This window comes from Natator depressus, chromosome 1, assembly GCF_965152275.1.
Source record: "Natator depressus isolate rNatDep1 chromosome 1, rNatDep2.hap1, whole genome shotgun sequence".
NCBI classification, from domain to species: Eukaryota; Metazoa; Chordata; order Testudines; family Cheloniidae; genus Natator; species Natator depressus.
The window spans coordinates 257,492,843-257,506,285 of record NC_134234.1 but is presented as its reverse complement, the minus strand read 5'-3'; the positions used below and the strand labels follow the sequence as shown (position 1 = coordinate 257,506,285).

At 42.2% G+C, this 13,443-nt stretch overlaps 1 protein-coding gene across 4 annotated transcripts in view; it reads right to left on the bottom strand.

Moving 5' to 3' along the window:
* Positions 1–13,443, bottom strand: part of EP300 (EP300 lysine acetyltransferase) — a 130,272-nt gene that overhangs the window by 48,558 nt on the left and 68,271 nt on the right. For all 4 annotated transcript variants that reach the window (XM_074941654.1, XM_074941650.1, XM_074941651.1 and 1 more), the window contains exons 7-10: positions 3,882–3,975; positions 3,051–3,188; positions 2,355–2,472; positions 1,521–1,695 (exon numbers count right to left, since the gene is read on the bottom strand). In XM_074941654.1, the coding sequence (XP_074797755.1) occupies positions 1,521–1,695; positions 2,355–2,472; positions 3,051–3,188; positions 3,882–3,975 (525 nt within the window). The remainder of the gene's footprint in view (positions 1–1,520; positions 1,696–2,354; positions 2,473–3,050; positions 3,189–3,881; positions 3,976–13,443) is intronic.

Genomic DNA, 13,443 nt, shown 5'->3' with positions numbered 1-13,443 from the left:
CCCCCCCAGTCTATTCTATCACACTGATCACCACAGCTGACATTTCTACATCCATTGTCTAATATTCCTTGGCCATGAGCAGATTTGTTTGTTGGATTGGTTGTGGGAGTTATAACACTAAGTGTAACGTGAGAATTTGAGCAAGAAATGATTGGAAATTTAGCCATCCATCAATCCAAGCCCTTAAGTTATTGCTCAGCATTACCCAGATGAAGCACACTGGGCCTGATGAGGTTTAAAGACATACCCAGGCAGTCCTGTAAAATTTGGTCTTGTCACCCCATTTATTTACGATGTCTGAGGGACTTTTGGAGTGATACTACAGACTTCAACATCAACACGCTAATATCTAGTTCTACTTCTTTTTTTCCCCCATCAAGACCAAACTATATTATTTCTCGGATATCCCAGCACCTGGCCAAAGGACAAACCTAGATAAAATCCATTGCATCCACAGCACTTAGGGGCTCCGTTTGGATAACATGGAAGCGATTATTGTGAAGGAGGGAGAAGCATTATGAGAAATACACTGAGATTTTGACTTCACCCACAGATGAGGGCATCTGTCCATCTGTCAAGGTGACATGCAATTTTTAGGGTCTTTTTGGACTTCTAATTCTAAATTCCCACATGCATTTCTGGGCAAAAATATTTTTTACTTCTGAATGTTCAAGAGATTAATATACATCCTTTTGTCTCCACTGACAATCTCTGCAGTGTCTTCTAGGCATATGTCAGCTCCAGGCTAGCTTACAGCAACGTGCTCTCCACTTTGGATTACCTTTAAATAGCCACCGGGAAGCTGCAAAAAGTGCAGAATATGGCAACTTTATAGGTAAGGGCAGACTGTCAAGAGCACACCACACCAATGCTCTAAACTGGTTACAATTCAAATTCTCTCTCTTTTTTTTTTTTGAAGTTGTAAATGATTTATGAACCAGCTATCTCAGAGCCCTTTCCATAGTCACTATAACAACTGCCATTAACCAAGTTACAGTTGACTTCAGTCCCCAGAGCTGAATTCTTCATTCACACTGTGGTTGGGTATTCTCAGAAATAGGCTCAGCTCTGGAATTCACTCAGTTGATCTGTCAGAATCCAAGTCTTGCCACTTTTAGGACACAATACACGACAGCTCTGAGTACACTCTCCAAAACAAGTGTGTGGTATCCACAGACAGACAGAAGCAAGTTCAGTTAGTGCACAAGATCCCATGTGAAGTTTTGCCTTATCTTGTCAAACACCATTTTCTCCACCAATTGAGCGCAAGTTAACTCAGATTTTGCAAGTAGTTCTTGCAAAATCTCACACAGTGAATAGGCAATAACAGGAAAATGCTCTCACCACCGTACCACATACTATTACACACTGAGCCACTTCAAGTTCTTCTAGAGAATTAGGCAATTATAATTTTGTAACATTAGCTGTAAAATGGGGGAGAAAGACTCCCATTCAGGACCACTATAATGATTTCCCTGCACAAGGTATTCCCTTTTATTAACTAACCCAACTGTTCTTACTTGCAGACATCCCCGGTTGTGGCTGCCCCATATTGGGCCCTTGATTCATGGGAGCTGGAGGCATGCCTGGTGCATTTGGTATCATGTTCTGCTTCTGCAGTCTAGTCCTTCGCTTTTCCTCTAGTTCCTTCTGAATCTTATAGATCTTCTCAGCTAACAAGTGGTAGTACTCTGCCTGTTGGGGTATAAGGGACAAGAGAATAGTGGAGACATACAATAAGTAACGCTTACAGATTAAAAACTGATGACCAGGTTCAGTGCTGGGAAAGACTTCCTTCTCTCCCCTGCATATTAGAGTGCTGAGAAGAGATTTTCCCATTGGATTAGGTGAACATATTACACAGTATTTCCTGCAACTGAAGACTGACAGTGGAGATTTATTCTACCCATATTGTGCATTTATTTGACACATGCCACAGTAAAGGGTGAGCTCTGGGTTTATACTGTATTTGGGAGAAAAGGAGAAACCTCAAGCACGGCACATTAGAATAAAAAGCTTTCAGACCACAAATGTGTGTCAAGCAAAAAGGCAAGATCTGAAACTAGGAAGAGACTGGAGCTTGCTGTTGCCCTTGCATATGCCAGCATCACCTTTAAAAAAATAAATCTCTGCACTTTTTTCCACTTTTGGGACACAACTTGTCAGTTAGGCCTCCACTCCCACCCCAGAAACACCACTTCATTTATTAATGGTACATTGAGACAGTATTTCAACACTGACCCCATGAATACCAGAAGCTGACTAGTCTCCATAGCAGTTGTGAGTTCTGTCCACTATACTGACAGACTCATGCAGGCTCTCTGCAGCTCTGGTGGGAAAATATGGCAACTCACCCTGCTATTTGCAGATTCATACATGTCACCTTCTACCTTCCGAGCATATGCCACCAGGTTCTCCATGCGCCTGTCTTTTAATGCTGCAGGGTCAGGGGTAGGAAATATGGCTTGGACTCTGAAGAGGGAAAAAACCATGAAAAAGATTTAAAATATGCATCTTTTGAACTGAAATAAAATGGCCCCAAATGAAGTTCAAACACAAAGGGCTTTAATCTCTATTTCAAGCTTCTAAAGAAAGTTAGAGATCATCATACATAGCAGCTTTAGGAGTCCCTATGACTCCATTGCTTTCACGATCTCTCCCCCAATACTGCCATTTTGGAGCAGAGGGGTATGTTTCATAAAATAGGGATCAGACCTAAAGTAGCATCAGATATAATTTTAGGATTTAACATAAGGAAAGCAAGTAATCCCATATTTTTGCCATTATTTCTTCTGACCATCACCCCATCCTAAATCCACATTCATGTCTTATCTTGGTCAAAGCAACAGGCTTCCTCCACTTTAAAGCCTAAGCTACTCACTAGTAGCTGCTTCTCTCCTTTTGTGGGTGGGGCAGAGTGGGGTGCAACTATAAAACATTTTAAAATTTCTGTGCTTATACTGACTCCTTAGCCTCCTAATCTTAGAAAATCCTACAACCCTTCTAGTTCCCCCAACCTTCCTTGGCAGAGGGAGATACCAGATACCTACAGTTTATGAACAAGATGATTTCGGAGGTCCTGAGTAATATCTTCATGCCACTGTTTTCGAATTCCGGTGTTGGATGGCTGTGCTGCTGTTGGCATAGCTCCCAAACTGGTAACACTGGCGCTTTCACTCATCATGGGACTTCAATATAGAATAATATGTTAGAGGAGGAAAAAATGCTAAACTTATGATCTGACATTAATAGTCTATTTTATACTTAAGGATGACAAACCACTATTTACTATTTGATTTACACACTATATAGGAATCACTTCACTGATCAAGGAAGCAAACCCACCTCTGGAGTGAGGCAAGATGGATGTTTGTTAGTATGGAGCAGCACTACACAACTATTTAGGAGATTGACATCAACACTACCAAATCCAATGGAAAACAGAGCAACTACCTAAAAGGAATTTGGCCCTGACACTGGGGTTTACTTCATTTCCCTTGTAAAAAGTTTGACAGAAGTTGTAATTACCTCTTTATATCTCACCTGAAAGATGAGGCACCAGAGTGCCTCTTAGCCCCATGGCAGAGGGATGACAGATTTGCAATATAACTTCACATCCAGTAACACCTGCATGTTTGAGGTCTAGCAAAAAACTCACTCAGCCTAACTGTGGTAATCCATGAGACCTGATGTTCTTTTAACCATACCAAAAATACCCTCAAATCAAAAAAATACTCCCTTTTTCCCCCAGTCTTAACTGCAAAGATTAGACAAATCTCTCAACATGGGAGTAGGGATTTCTCCCCCTCAGATTTTTCTGAGGTGAACCCTGTTCAGTGTTTTCAGACTACTATTTAATCCATGTGAAATGTTCAACTTACTTTTGGGAATTCATTGCTGAATGCAACATCGACTCAGGCAGCAGATTAGGGGCTTGAACCCCCATACCTCCATTCACACCCATAGGATTAGCATCTAGATAGCAAAAGGAAGAATATTAAAATGAATGGCTCACCACCACACAAGCTCTGTACTCAATCCTCCTCCCCCAAGAGAGGGAAAAACATTGGCCAAAAAAAGACACATATGCATAGCTCTGAATAGTTATGAAATACTCACTTGAGGCTTTCAAGACATCTTCCCCTACTTAGACATTTTTCACTAAGCAAATACTGATTCCTTTGCCAATCAGTGTATATTGCATACTTGTATATTTCTAGGTCATCAGAGGCCAACGTGTGTATCAGCTCTGATAATTTCCTGGATAAACTGTTATAATCTCCTCCTCTTTCCTCTCCAACAATACCACCAAGACAGGAAAGGCAGGAGAGAAGAACAGAGGAGAGAAGTTACTTACCTTTTACAGTAACTGGGAATTCAAGATGTGTGTCCTTATGGGTGCTCCACTTTAAGTGTGCCTGGGCCCCATGTGCTTTCACTGGAGATTTTCTGTAGCAGTGACTGTTAGGCTAATGCATGTGCCCCACACATCCTCCTGCTTTGTACCAAGGATATATTGGGTTGCATGGGCAAATCGCCCTCAGTTCCTTCTCTACCGTAAAGTCCTAAAGAGATGAGACTCTGAAGCAGAGGGGAAGGAAGGCAGGCAGGGTACTGGAGCACCCATAGGGACTCACCTCAAAGAGCTCCAATTACTGTACGAGGTAAGTAACCTCTTCTTCTTCAAGTAGTCTCTCTGTGGGCATCAACCACCAGAATTCCTAGCAGTACCCACTGAAGGAGACAGACTGAGTTCCAAAGCCCCTAAGGCTGTCTAAGACAGCAAAGCCAAAGGCAGCATTCTGTGCAGGAAGCATCAACCAAGGCATCGTGTCCAGGGAAAGCATGAATTGAAGCTCACACAGCAAACCTGCATATTTCCATAATAAATAATGTCCTTTAGTCGAGCCCCAGACATGGAGTACGATCTTGTAGAACTGACAATGACTTTAGAGGGAAAGGGAATGTTAGCAGCCACATAACAGGTGAGTACGCAACCAGAAACCCACTGGGTTGTCACAGCTAGCTCTGTCCACAACAGAAAAACAATCTTGGGGATGACTGAAAAAAAGTCTAGACCTGCCCAGATAATAAGCCAACACTCTTCTGACATCTGATATGAAGAACAGCTTCCTGTTTTGACTGATGACTGGTGTAGAATACTGGGAGATGAAATGATTGATTGACATGAAAATCTTAAGTAACATTGGGTAAGAAGCACGGAATGGTCAAAGAGAAACTATCTTTGAAAACAATGGAATATGGAGAGTCAGCCACTAAAGCTCCCAGTTCTCCACTGCTTTAGGTAGAGACAGTAGCCACTAGGAATGCTGCTTTTATGGAGGGGTTCAGAAGCAAGCAGATCACTAACACTACAAAGGGTGATTTCATCAAAGCACTGAAAACTAAATTTAATTCCCAGGAGGGAGTAAGGTGTCTAATATTAGAGAAGAGGATTGACAGATCCTGTATAAATCTTGACATTGCAACATGAACAAATGCTGAGAAGCCTTGTACTGGAGAACGGAATGCTGTGATGGCAGCTAAGTGAACTTTAACAGAACTCAAAGCAAGTTCTGCTTTCTTCAAAAAGTAAATAAGTATTCTAATACCTCAGAGGTGGGAGAATCAATAGGAGACAAATTATGGTGAACACATCAATTACAAAAACCTTTTCCATTTCTGAAGCTAAGTTTTTCTGATGGAATCTTTCCTACTGTTCAGCAGAATCTCCTGAACCCCTATGGCGGTAAGATAGTGCTAGCTCCGAGAACCATCTAGGTATCAGGACTTCAGCAGCAGTGTTCAGCTTGGTTTGAAGGACATTCCCTGAGTCCTGTGTGAGAAGACCAGGCATCAGCAGAAGATTGATAGCTGGTCAGGAAAAGAGGAAAAGGAAACCAAATCTGTCATCTCAGCCAAGTTGGTGCAAACAAGATGACCATGGGTTTGTCCTGCTTGATTTTGTTTAAGACCCTGAGAATCAGTGGCATTGGAGGAAATACATATAGAAGTTTCTTTGCCCAGGAAAGGAGAAAGGCATTGTCCAGAGAATGGTGACCCAACCCTCCCCTTGAACAGAACTGCACAAGTTTTCGATTGGCTGTGGGGGCAAAAATCCATTTTTGGAAATCCCCAGACAAGACTAGAGTCTGGATCTGTCTAGTTCCCACTAAGTGAAGCACCTGCTCAGACCGCTACATTCAGTGTTCCAGTGGGTAGGCAGACTGCTCAGATCAGAATATTGTGAGCTATGCGCCAGTTCTGTAATTTCACGGCTTCTGTGGAAAGGGAAAGAGAATCTTGCTCCCCCTTGTCTGTATAGTACATACTGGTCCTGCTCTCTGATTGGCCTTGAATCATGAATAGAAAGTGCAGACAGGCATGCCTGACAGCTCAGTTTCAGAACACTGATGTGTAAGGTGGACTCTTGGGCAGACCCTCTGCCTTGGACAGTATGATCCTAAAGATGAGTTCCCCATTCAAAGACGGACATGTCAAACTATCACATGAGAAGGCAGCCGAACAGAACCCATGAACACACTTTTTTGGATTCCTTCACCATTCAAGGGAAACTAGAACAGGACGGGGATTAGAGACCTGAAGCAGGCTTGGAAGCAACACAGGTGCAGTTGAGCATGCAGTCTGACAAAAGGTACATGCTGCAGGCATGATCTGGCAGTGACTTGAGAACAGATCTGAATTTGCACGATCAGATGTGACAGTGCAAGGAACCTAGCAAATAAACTCTGGTTGCACTGGCGTTTCAAATAGCCCCTATAAAAACTATCCTTTGTAAAGGTAGGAGGAAGGACTTCCTGAAGTTGATCTGAAGACCAATACTGCTGAACAGAGACAAGGCCAAGAATGCTGCCAATCTGTGTAGGTATAATCCCTTGAGAAGCCAGTCGTCAAGGTAGGGAAAAGATGATTACTCACCATTAAGAAAAGTTGTGCAGTTACCGCTGCCATGACTTTCATGAACGTCTGGAAGCAGTAACTAAACCAAAAAGGAAGGATGAGATATTGGTAATGATCTTCCCCACCATGAAGCACAGAAATTTCCTGTGAGAAGGGTGTACTGCAATATGAAAACACATCCTGAAGGTTGAGGATCGGGAAGTAGTCCCCCAGACCCAGAGATGGAATGATGGCTGCCAGTGTTATTGTGAATTTCCGTCACTTTGATAAAAGTATTCAGCGTCCATAGATATAGAATCAGTCTCCATCTACCCTTCTCTTTGGGAACAGAAGTCCTTGGAATAGAGCCCTCTTTCCTTGTATTGAGTAGGAACTGGTTCCACTGCTCCTAAACAAAGAAGTGGGTTCAGAAGAGGTTCATGAGAAGGGTCCCTCCAAAGGGAAGGGAAAGGGAGAATGGAATGGAACCGAATGGAGTAACCCAGAGTTATAACTTCCAACACTCATCTGTCAGAGATACTTTGCTCCCATGAGGTGTGAAAAATGGAAGAGATGCTCTCCAAAAGGTGGAAAGTTGGGTAGCGTAACATGATGCAGCAAGAGGCCTGGATTGGCATGTTCGTGCTCCTCAATCAAGTCAAAAAGAATGTTCGGCTATCGTTGGGCTGCTGAGTTGAGGTTGCTGTAGCAGATGGTCCCTGCTGACCTTCTGAGTCTATCATGATCATCCAGTCTGACCTCCTGCACATTGCAGGCCACAGAACCTCACCCACCAATTCCTGTAATAGACCCCTAACGTATGACTGAGTTACTGAAGTCCTCAAATCATGGTTTACAGCCTTCACATTATAGAGAATCCACAATTTATACTAATTTAAACCTGCAAGTGACTTGTTCCCCATGCTTTAGAGAGGAAGGTGAAAAACCACCAAAAATGTCTGTCAATCTGGCCATGGCAAAAATTCCTTCCTGACCCCAAATATGGTAATCAGTTAGACCCGGAGCATGTGGGCAAGATCCACCAGCCAGACACCTAGGAAAACATTCTCAGTAGTAACTCAGAGCCCTCCCCATCTAGTGTCCCATCACCAGCTGTTGGAGTTATTTGCTGCTAGCAGTTGCAGATCGGCTACATGCCATTGTAGGCAGTCTCATTGTAGAATCCCCTCCATAAAACTTATCAAGCTCAGTCTTGAAGCCAATTAGATTTTTTGCCCCCACTGTTCCCCTTAGAAAGCTGTTCCAGAACTTCACTCGTCTGAGCATTAGAAACCTTTGCCTAATTTCAAGCCTAAACTTGCTGATGGCCAATTTATATCCATTTGTTCTTGTGTCCACACTGGCACTTAACTTAAATAACTCGCCTTATGAAATCTGGGGTTTATTCTAGGTGGTGCTGATAGACTAAGGAAAGCAGAGAATTAAGAAGGGCATGATCTCTGGTGCGATCTGAGATAGACTAAACCTCTTTTTATTTGCAGGCATAGATATACCCAGAGAGTGAAGGGTCCTCCTGAAGTCCTCCAAAGTATGCAGCGAATTGTCTGTGGTGTCACTGAATAATTTTAGACCATCGAAAAGGAGGTCCCTCTATAGTGTTCTGTCATCACGATTTCCTGTGATGTCCAGAAGCTACGATACCCTGTGCATTACTACTGCCATAGCAACGGAATGAGAAGCCTGCAGGGTTGCTATAGCCAAGAGCTGCCCTTTAGCAATGGCGGCTTGAAGCTGTTCTTTGCGCTTTTGTGGTATATGTTCAATTTAAAAAAACAAACTAAACTTGGTATAATTAGTATCACTATTTTGTTACAACTGCCTGACAGTTAGCAATTCAGAACTAACATAAGAACACAATAATGGCCATATTGGCTCAGATCAATAGTCCATCTAGCCCAGCATTCTGTCTTTGACAGAAGCCAGTGCCAGATGCTTTAGAGGGAACCACCAGAATGGGCAACTGATCGAGTGATCCATCCCCTGTCATCCAGTCCCACCTTCTGGCAGTCAGATATTTATGGACAGCCTGAGCACAGGGTTGCACATCTGACCATCTTGGCTAATAGCCACTGACAGAGGTATCCTCCATGAACTTATCTAATTCTTTTTTTAACTAAGTTACACTTCTGACTTTCACAACATCCCCTGGCAACAAGTTCCACAGGTTGACTATGTATTGTGTGAAGTAGTACTTCCTTAAGTCAGTTTTACACGTACTTCCTATTAATTTCATTGGGTGACCCCTGGTTTGTACGTTATGCGAAGGAATAAACAACACTTCCTCATTCACTGTCTCCACACTATTCATGATTTTATAGACTATCATATCCTCTCTCTCACTCACCTCTAAGATGAACAGTCCCAGTCTTTTTAAACCCTCCTCCTATGAAAGCTGTTCCATATTGCTAATCATTTTTATTTTTGTTGCCCTTCTCTGTACTTTATCCAATTTAATACATTTTTTGAAAGCGGGTGACCAGAATTCAAGGGGTGGGTGTACCATGGATCTATATAGTGTCATATTTTCTCTTATCTATCCCTTCCCTAATGGTTTCTAACATTATTTGCTTGTTTAACTGCTGCTGCACGCAGAGCAGATTTTTTCAGAGAGCTATTAACAATGCCTCATATCTTTCTTGAGTGGTAACAGCTAATGTAGATCCCGTCATTTTCTATGTATAGTTGGGATTACGTTTTCCAATGTGCATTATTTTGCATTTATCAACACCAAATTTCATCTGTCATCCTGTTGCTCAATCACCCAATATTGTGAGATCGCTCCCTTAACTACCTTGAGTAGTTATACAATTTTGTATTGTCTGCAACTTTACCACCTCATTAAATTACCCCCTTTCCAGATCATTTAGGAATATGTTGAACAGCACTGCTCCCAGTACCGATCCCTGGGGTCCCTGCTCTATTTACCTCTTTCCATTGTAAAAACAGCATTTATTCCTACCCTTTGTTTCCTATCTTTTAACCAGTTACTGATCCATGAGTGGTCCTTCCCTCTTATCCCATGACTGCCTACTTTGTTTAAGAGCCTTTGGTGAGTGACCTTAACAAAGACATTCTGAAAGTTCAAGTACACTGTATCAAATGGATCACCCATGTCTAAATTGGTGTTGATACACTCAGAATTCTAATAGATTGGTAAGACACAATTTCCCTTTACAAAAGCCATGACGACTCTTCCGCAACGTATCATGTTCATTTAAGAGACTGATAATTCTATTCTTTACTATAGTAATAACCAATGTGCCTGGTACTCAAGTTAGGCTTACCAGTCTAATTGTCAGGATTGCCACTGGAGCCTTAAAAAAAAAAAAAAAAAAAAAAAAAACCAAAAAACCAACCTCAGCAACACATTAGCTATCTGCCAGTCATCTGGTACAGAGGCTGATTTAAGCAATAGGTAACGTAACAGTTAGTAGTTCTCCATTTTTATATATAAGTTGGGCAAGTACCATCCACCTGGTCCAGGTGACTTATTACTGTTTATTCCATGAATTTGTTCCAAAACCACCTTTACTGACACTTCAATCTTGGACAATTCCTCAGATTTCTGACCTAAAAAGAATGGTTCAGAATGAGACTCTCCCTCACATCCTCTGCAGTGACGGCCAATGAAAAGAATTCATTTAGCTTCTCTGCAACAGCCTTGCCTTTTTTGAGTGCTCTATTAGCACTCCAGCATCCTGTGGTCCCACTGATTGTTTCACAGGCATCCTGTTTCTGCTGTAAAACTGTAGAAGAGTAATCCACGTGAGCACTGGGTACTTTAAAAAACACTCTTGCCAGTAGGCAGCCCAGGGATCCCAGTATGTCCACTGGGAAGACTATATACAGTATATGTGAATGAAGGGGACATCCTGGGTTGGTCGTACCAGGTGAGATGTTTGGTGGGCTTTGACAGTAGAAGCTTGAGTCTCTCTCCCCACAGGTCAGCTTCTGGATAGACTATCATCAGTAGGTAGTCGTCAGAATCCTGCACAGAAATCTGAGAGTCTAAAGTACTCACCACTTCTTTATAGTCTAGTGAAGAGGCAGATGGAAAGAGGAGTAACTGGTATCTTTCAGAAAGTGCCAGTACTGGTGATATAGGCAGTCTCTGCAAAAGGTGGGATATAAAGGATAATACCAGTTGTGGTACAAGAATTCTCAAACTCCGAGGAGACTTTGGCTCTTAGAAATAAATGGGTCATCTGAGAATCTTGATTCCTGCAGTACCAGCTGAGACAGCGTGGTGATATGGTGAGTCCCACCCATAAAGGTGTGAAGTATCCAGGGTCGGACAACTGTATCCCTACCCGCTGTACTGATGCTCTAGGTACGAGCAAGACAGTGGAAGATGAAGAGTGTGCTGCCTTCTTACTAGAGTTCTTAGGATTGATAGTCTCTCACCCAACTTTGAATGGTACCGATGGCTTCTGTATCAAGTGGTGGGTATTGTGCACTCTGGAAGCTGACAAGGACTTAGGACAGATGATTTCTCAGTACACCAAGACCACTTGAAGCCTCTGCAGGGTGCAGTCTCCAGTCTGGTAGACCTTTTAGAATGGTCTTTGTGAGGAGACCCAACACTCCTCTTGGAGGAAGGTCTTCCAGATTCACTCAAAGGTGTGTCCCTCAAAGTCCTAGAGGGTGAGCAACATACAGAAGTTGTTGGAACACTGGTTGCTCAGAGGCTGATGCCCCCCTGGTTTCTGAGCCTGGATCTGAAGTGAGACAAAGACAGAGCTCCATCAAAAGGAATCAGTGCTTTATATCTGTCTTTCCTTGAGTGCCTCTTGAAGCTAGTGCAAAACTTGCACTTAGATGGTACACGTGTATCCCTAAAGCAGTGAATACAGCACAAATGGCTGTCACTCACTGGGAAGGGTTTCTGGCAAGTGAGAACATTTGAAACCTTGGGATATAGGCATATCCCAGAAGAGAAAGGATTTCCGAGGAAGGACCCCTCGTACAGGGGGGTGGAGGATGAGGAAAGTCCCGACCCATAGAAAAATGGAAAAACCAAAACAAGAACGAAATAAACTAAAAAGTAATAATGTAAGAAAAGATCTAAAAAAAATAGACTAGCAAAATAGAAGCCACGCTTAGGCAGGCACTACAAACTGCTCTGTGCCAGGCCAAGGCTGTTGAGGGCAGTTTGCCAGCAGAGCCCAATATATCCTCGGTAAAGGACAAGTATGCATAGGGCACATGCGCAAGCCAAATGGGCACTGCTTCCGAAAATCTCTGACTGAAGGAGCATGCACACCTCAAGTGGAGCACCAACAAGGACTCAAAGAATTATCATCATCTCCTCCTTTTTTTGTAGCTGCTACATGTAACTCAAGCTTCTTACTTCCAGAGAGTTTCATAACACTGCATCGCCTACACTACATTAGTTTTCACTGCTTTTTTTGTCTTTACTTTCACTTCATGCCATTTATACTAATTCTACTCTTGGGATGGTTTCCCAGTAACACACACCAAGTCCCCTTCCTCTCCAGTTTAAAAGTAGTCAAAGCAACAGACAATATATTATAGGAAACAATCACTACTAGCAAGAAGATGGATTGGGTGACAAATTACTTTTTAGCTATAATTTTTAAAATTCACCCCCAAAACATTTCAATAACAACTTCTGAAAATCTACCTATTCTGCAAAATACACTAGCTCTTAGAAAACATGTTTTTCCACACTTATACCAACTCTCACTTAAAAAGCGAGCTCTGAAGCCGGGATTTTGTTTAGTATGCTTTACACATTGTAAAGCATCCTACAGAAATAATAATGACAAGACAAAGTGATTTAAACCTCTTCATGTAAAATGTCACTGTCTAAACCCTATGGCCTTATGGCTTAAATAGCAGCTGTGCAATTCAGGCTACACCATTCAATAGAAAATGGTTCATTTAGACAGGAGATGTAATTACTGACATCCATGGCAGAAATCAATCCCTTAGACTGGTACAGGACTCAACAAAAATCTAACCTCCTTCAGGAGTTTTAATAGGAACAGCTTCAGTAAATTTTAGATGCTACCTCCTGCAACCAAGAATCCTAATTTCTGTCAAATAACAGTAATACTTCAGCTCAAAGTAATTCCTTACAGGAGGAGTTTTGATCATCACTTGAAAGGCTCTCCTAAAAGCAGGCCTCCATGTGAGGGAAGGGGTGCATGCACAAGTAGGAAAGGAGTACAAAAGTTTCCTGGCATAGAGTACAATAAGTGCTAATTATTGTTATTACTGCAGAAGTCAGCTACCTCTCTGCTTCGTCTTATACAATCATTTGTTTCTATTCCAAACAAACAGCAATCTAAGTCACAAACTCTTATCGCTAGTTGACAAAAAAATGTTATCCCAGTTCCTTTGAAATACCAAGGGGAAGTGTTCTCAGTGTGAATCACTGTGTCCAAGAGGACATGAAAGTATCAGTCAGTTCACCATGTCAAGAGTGACTTTTCAGGGAGGATGTGCAGTTTAAAATGGAGACTAACTGAGGGAAATTCCTTTCCTCAGGATATCTGT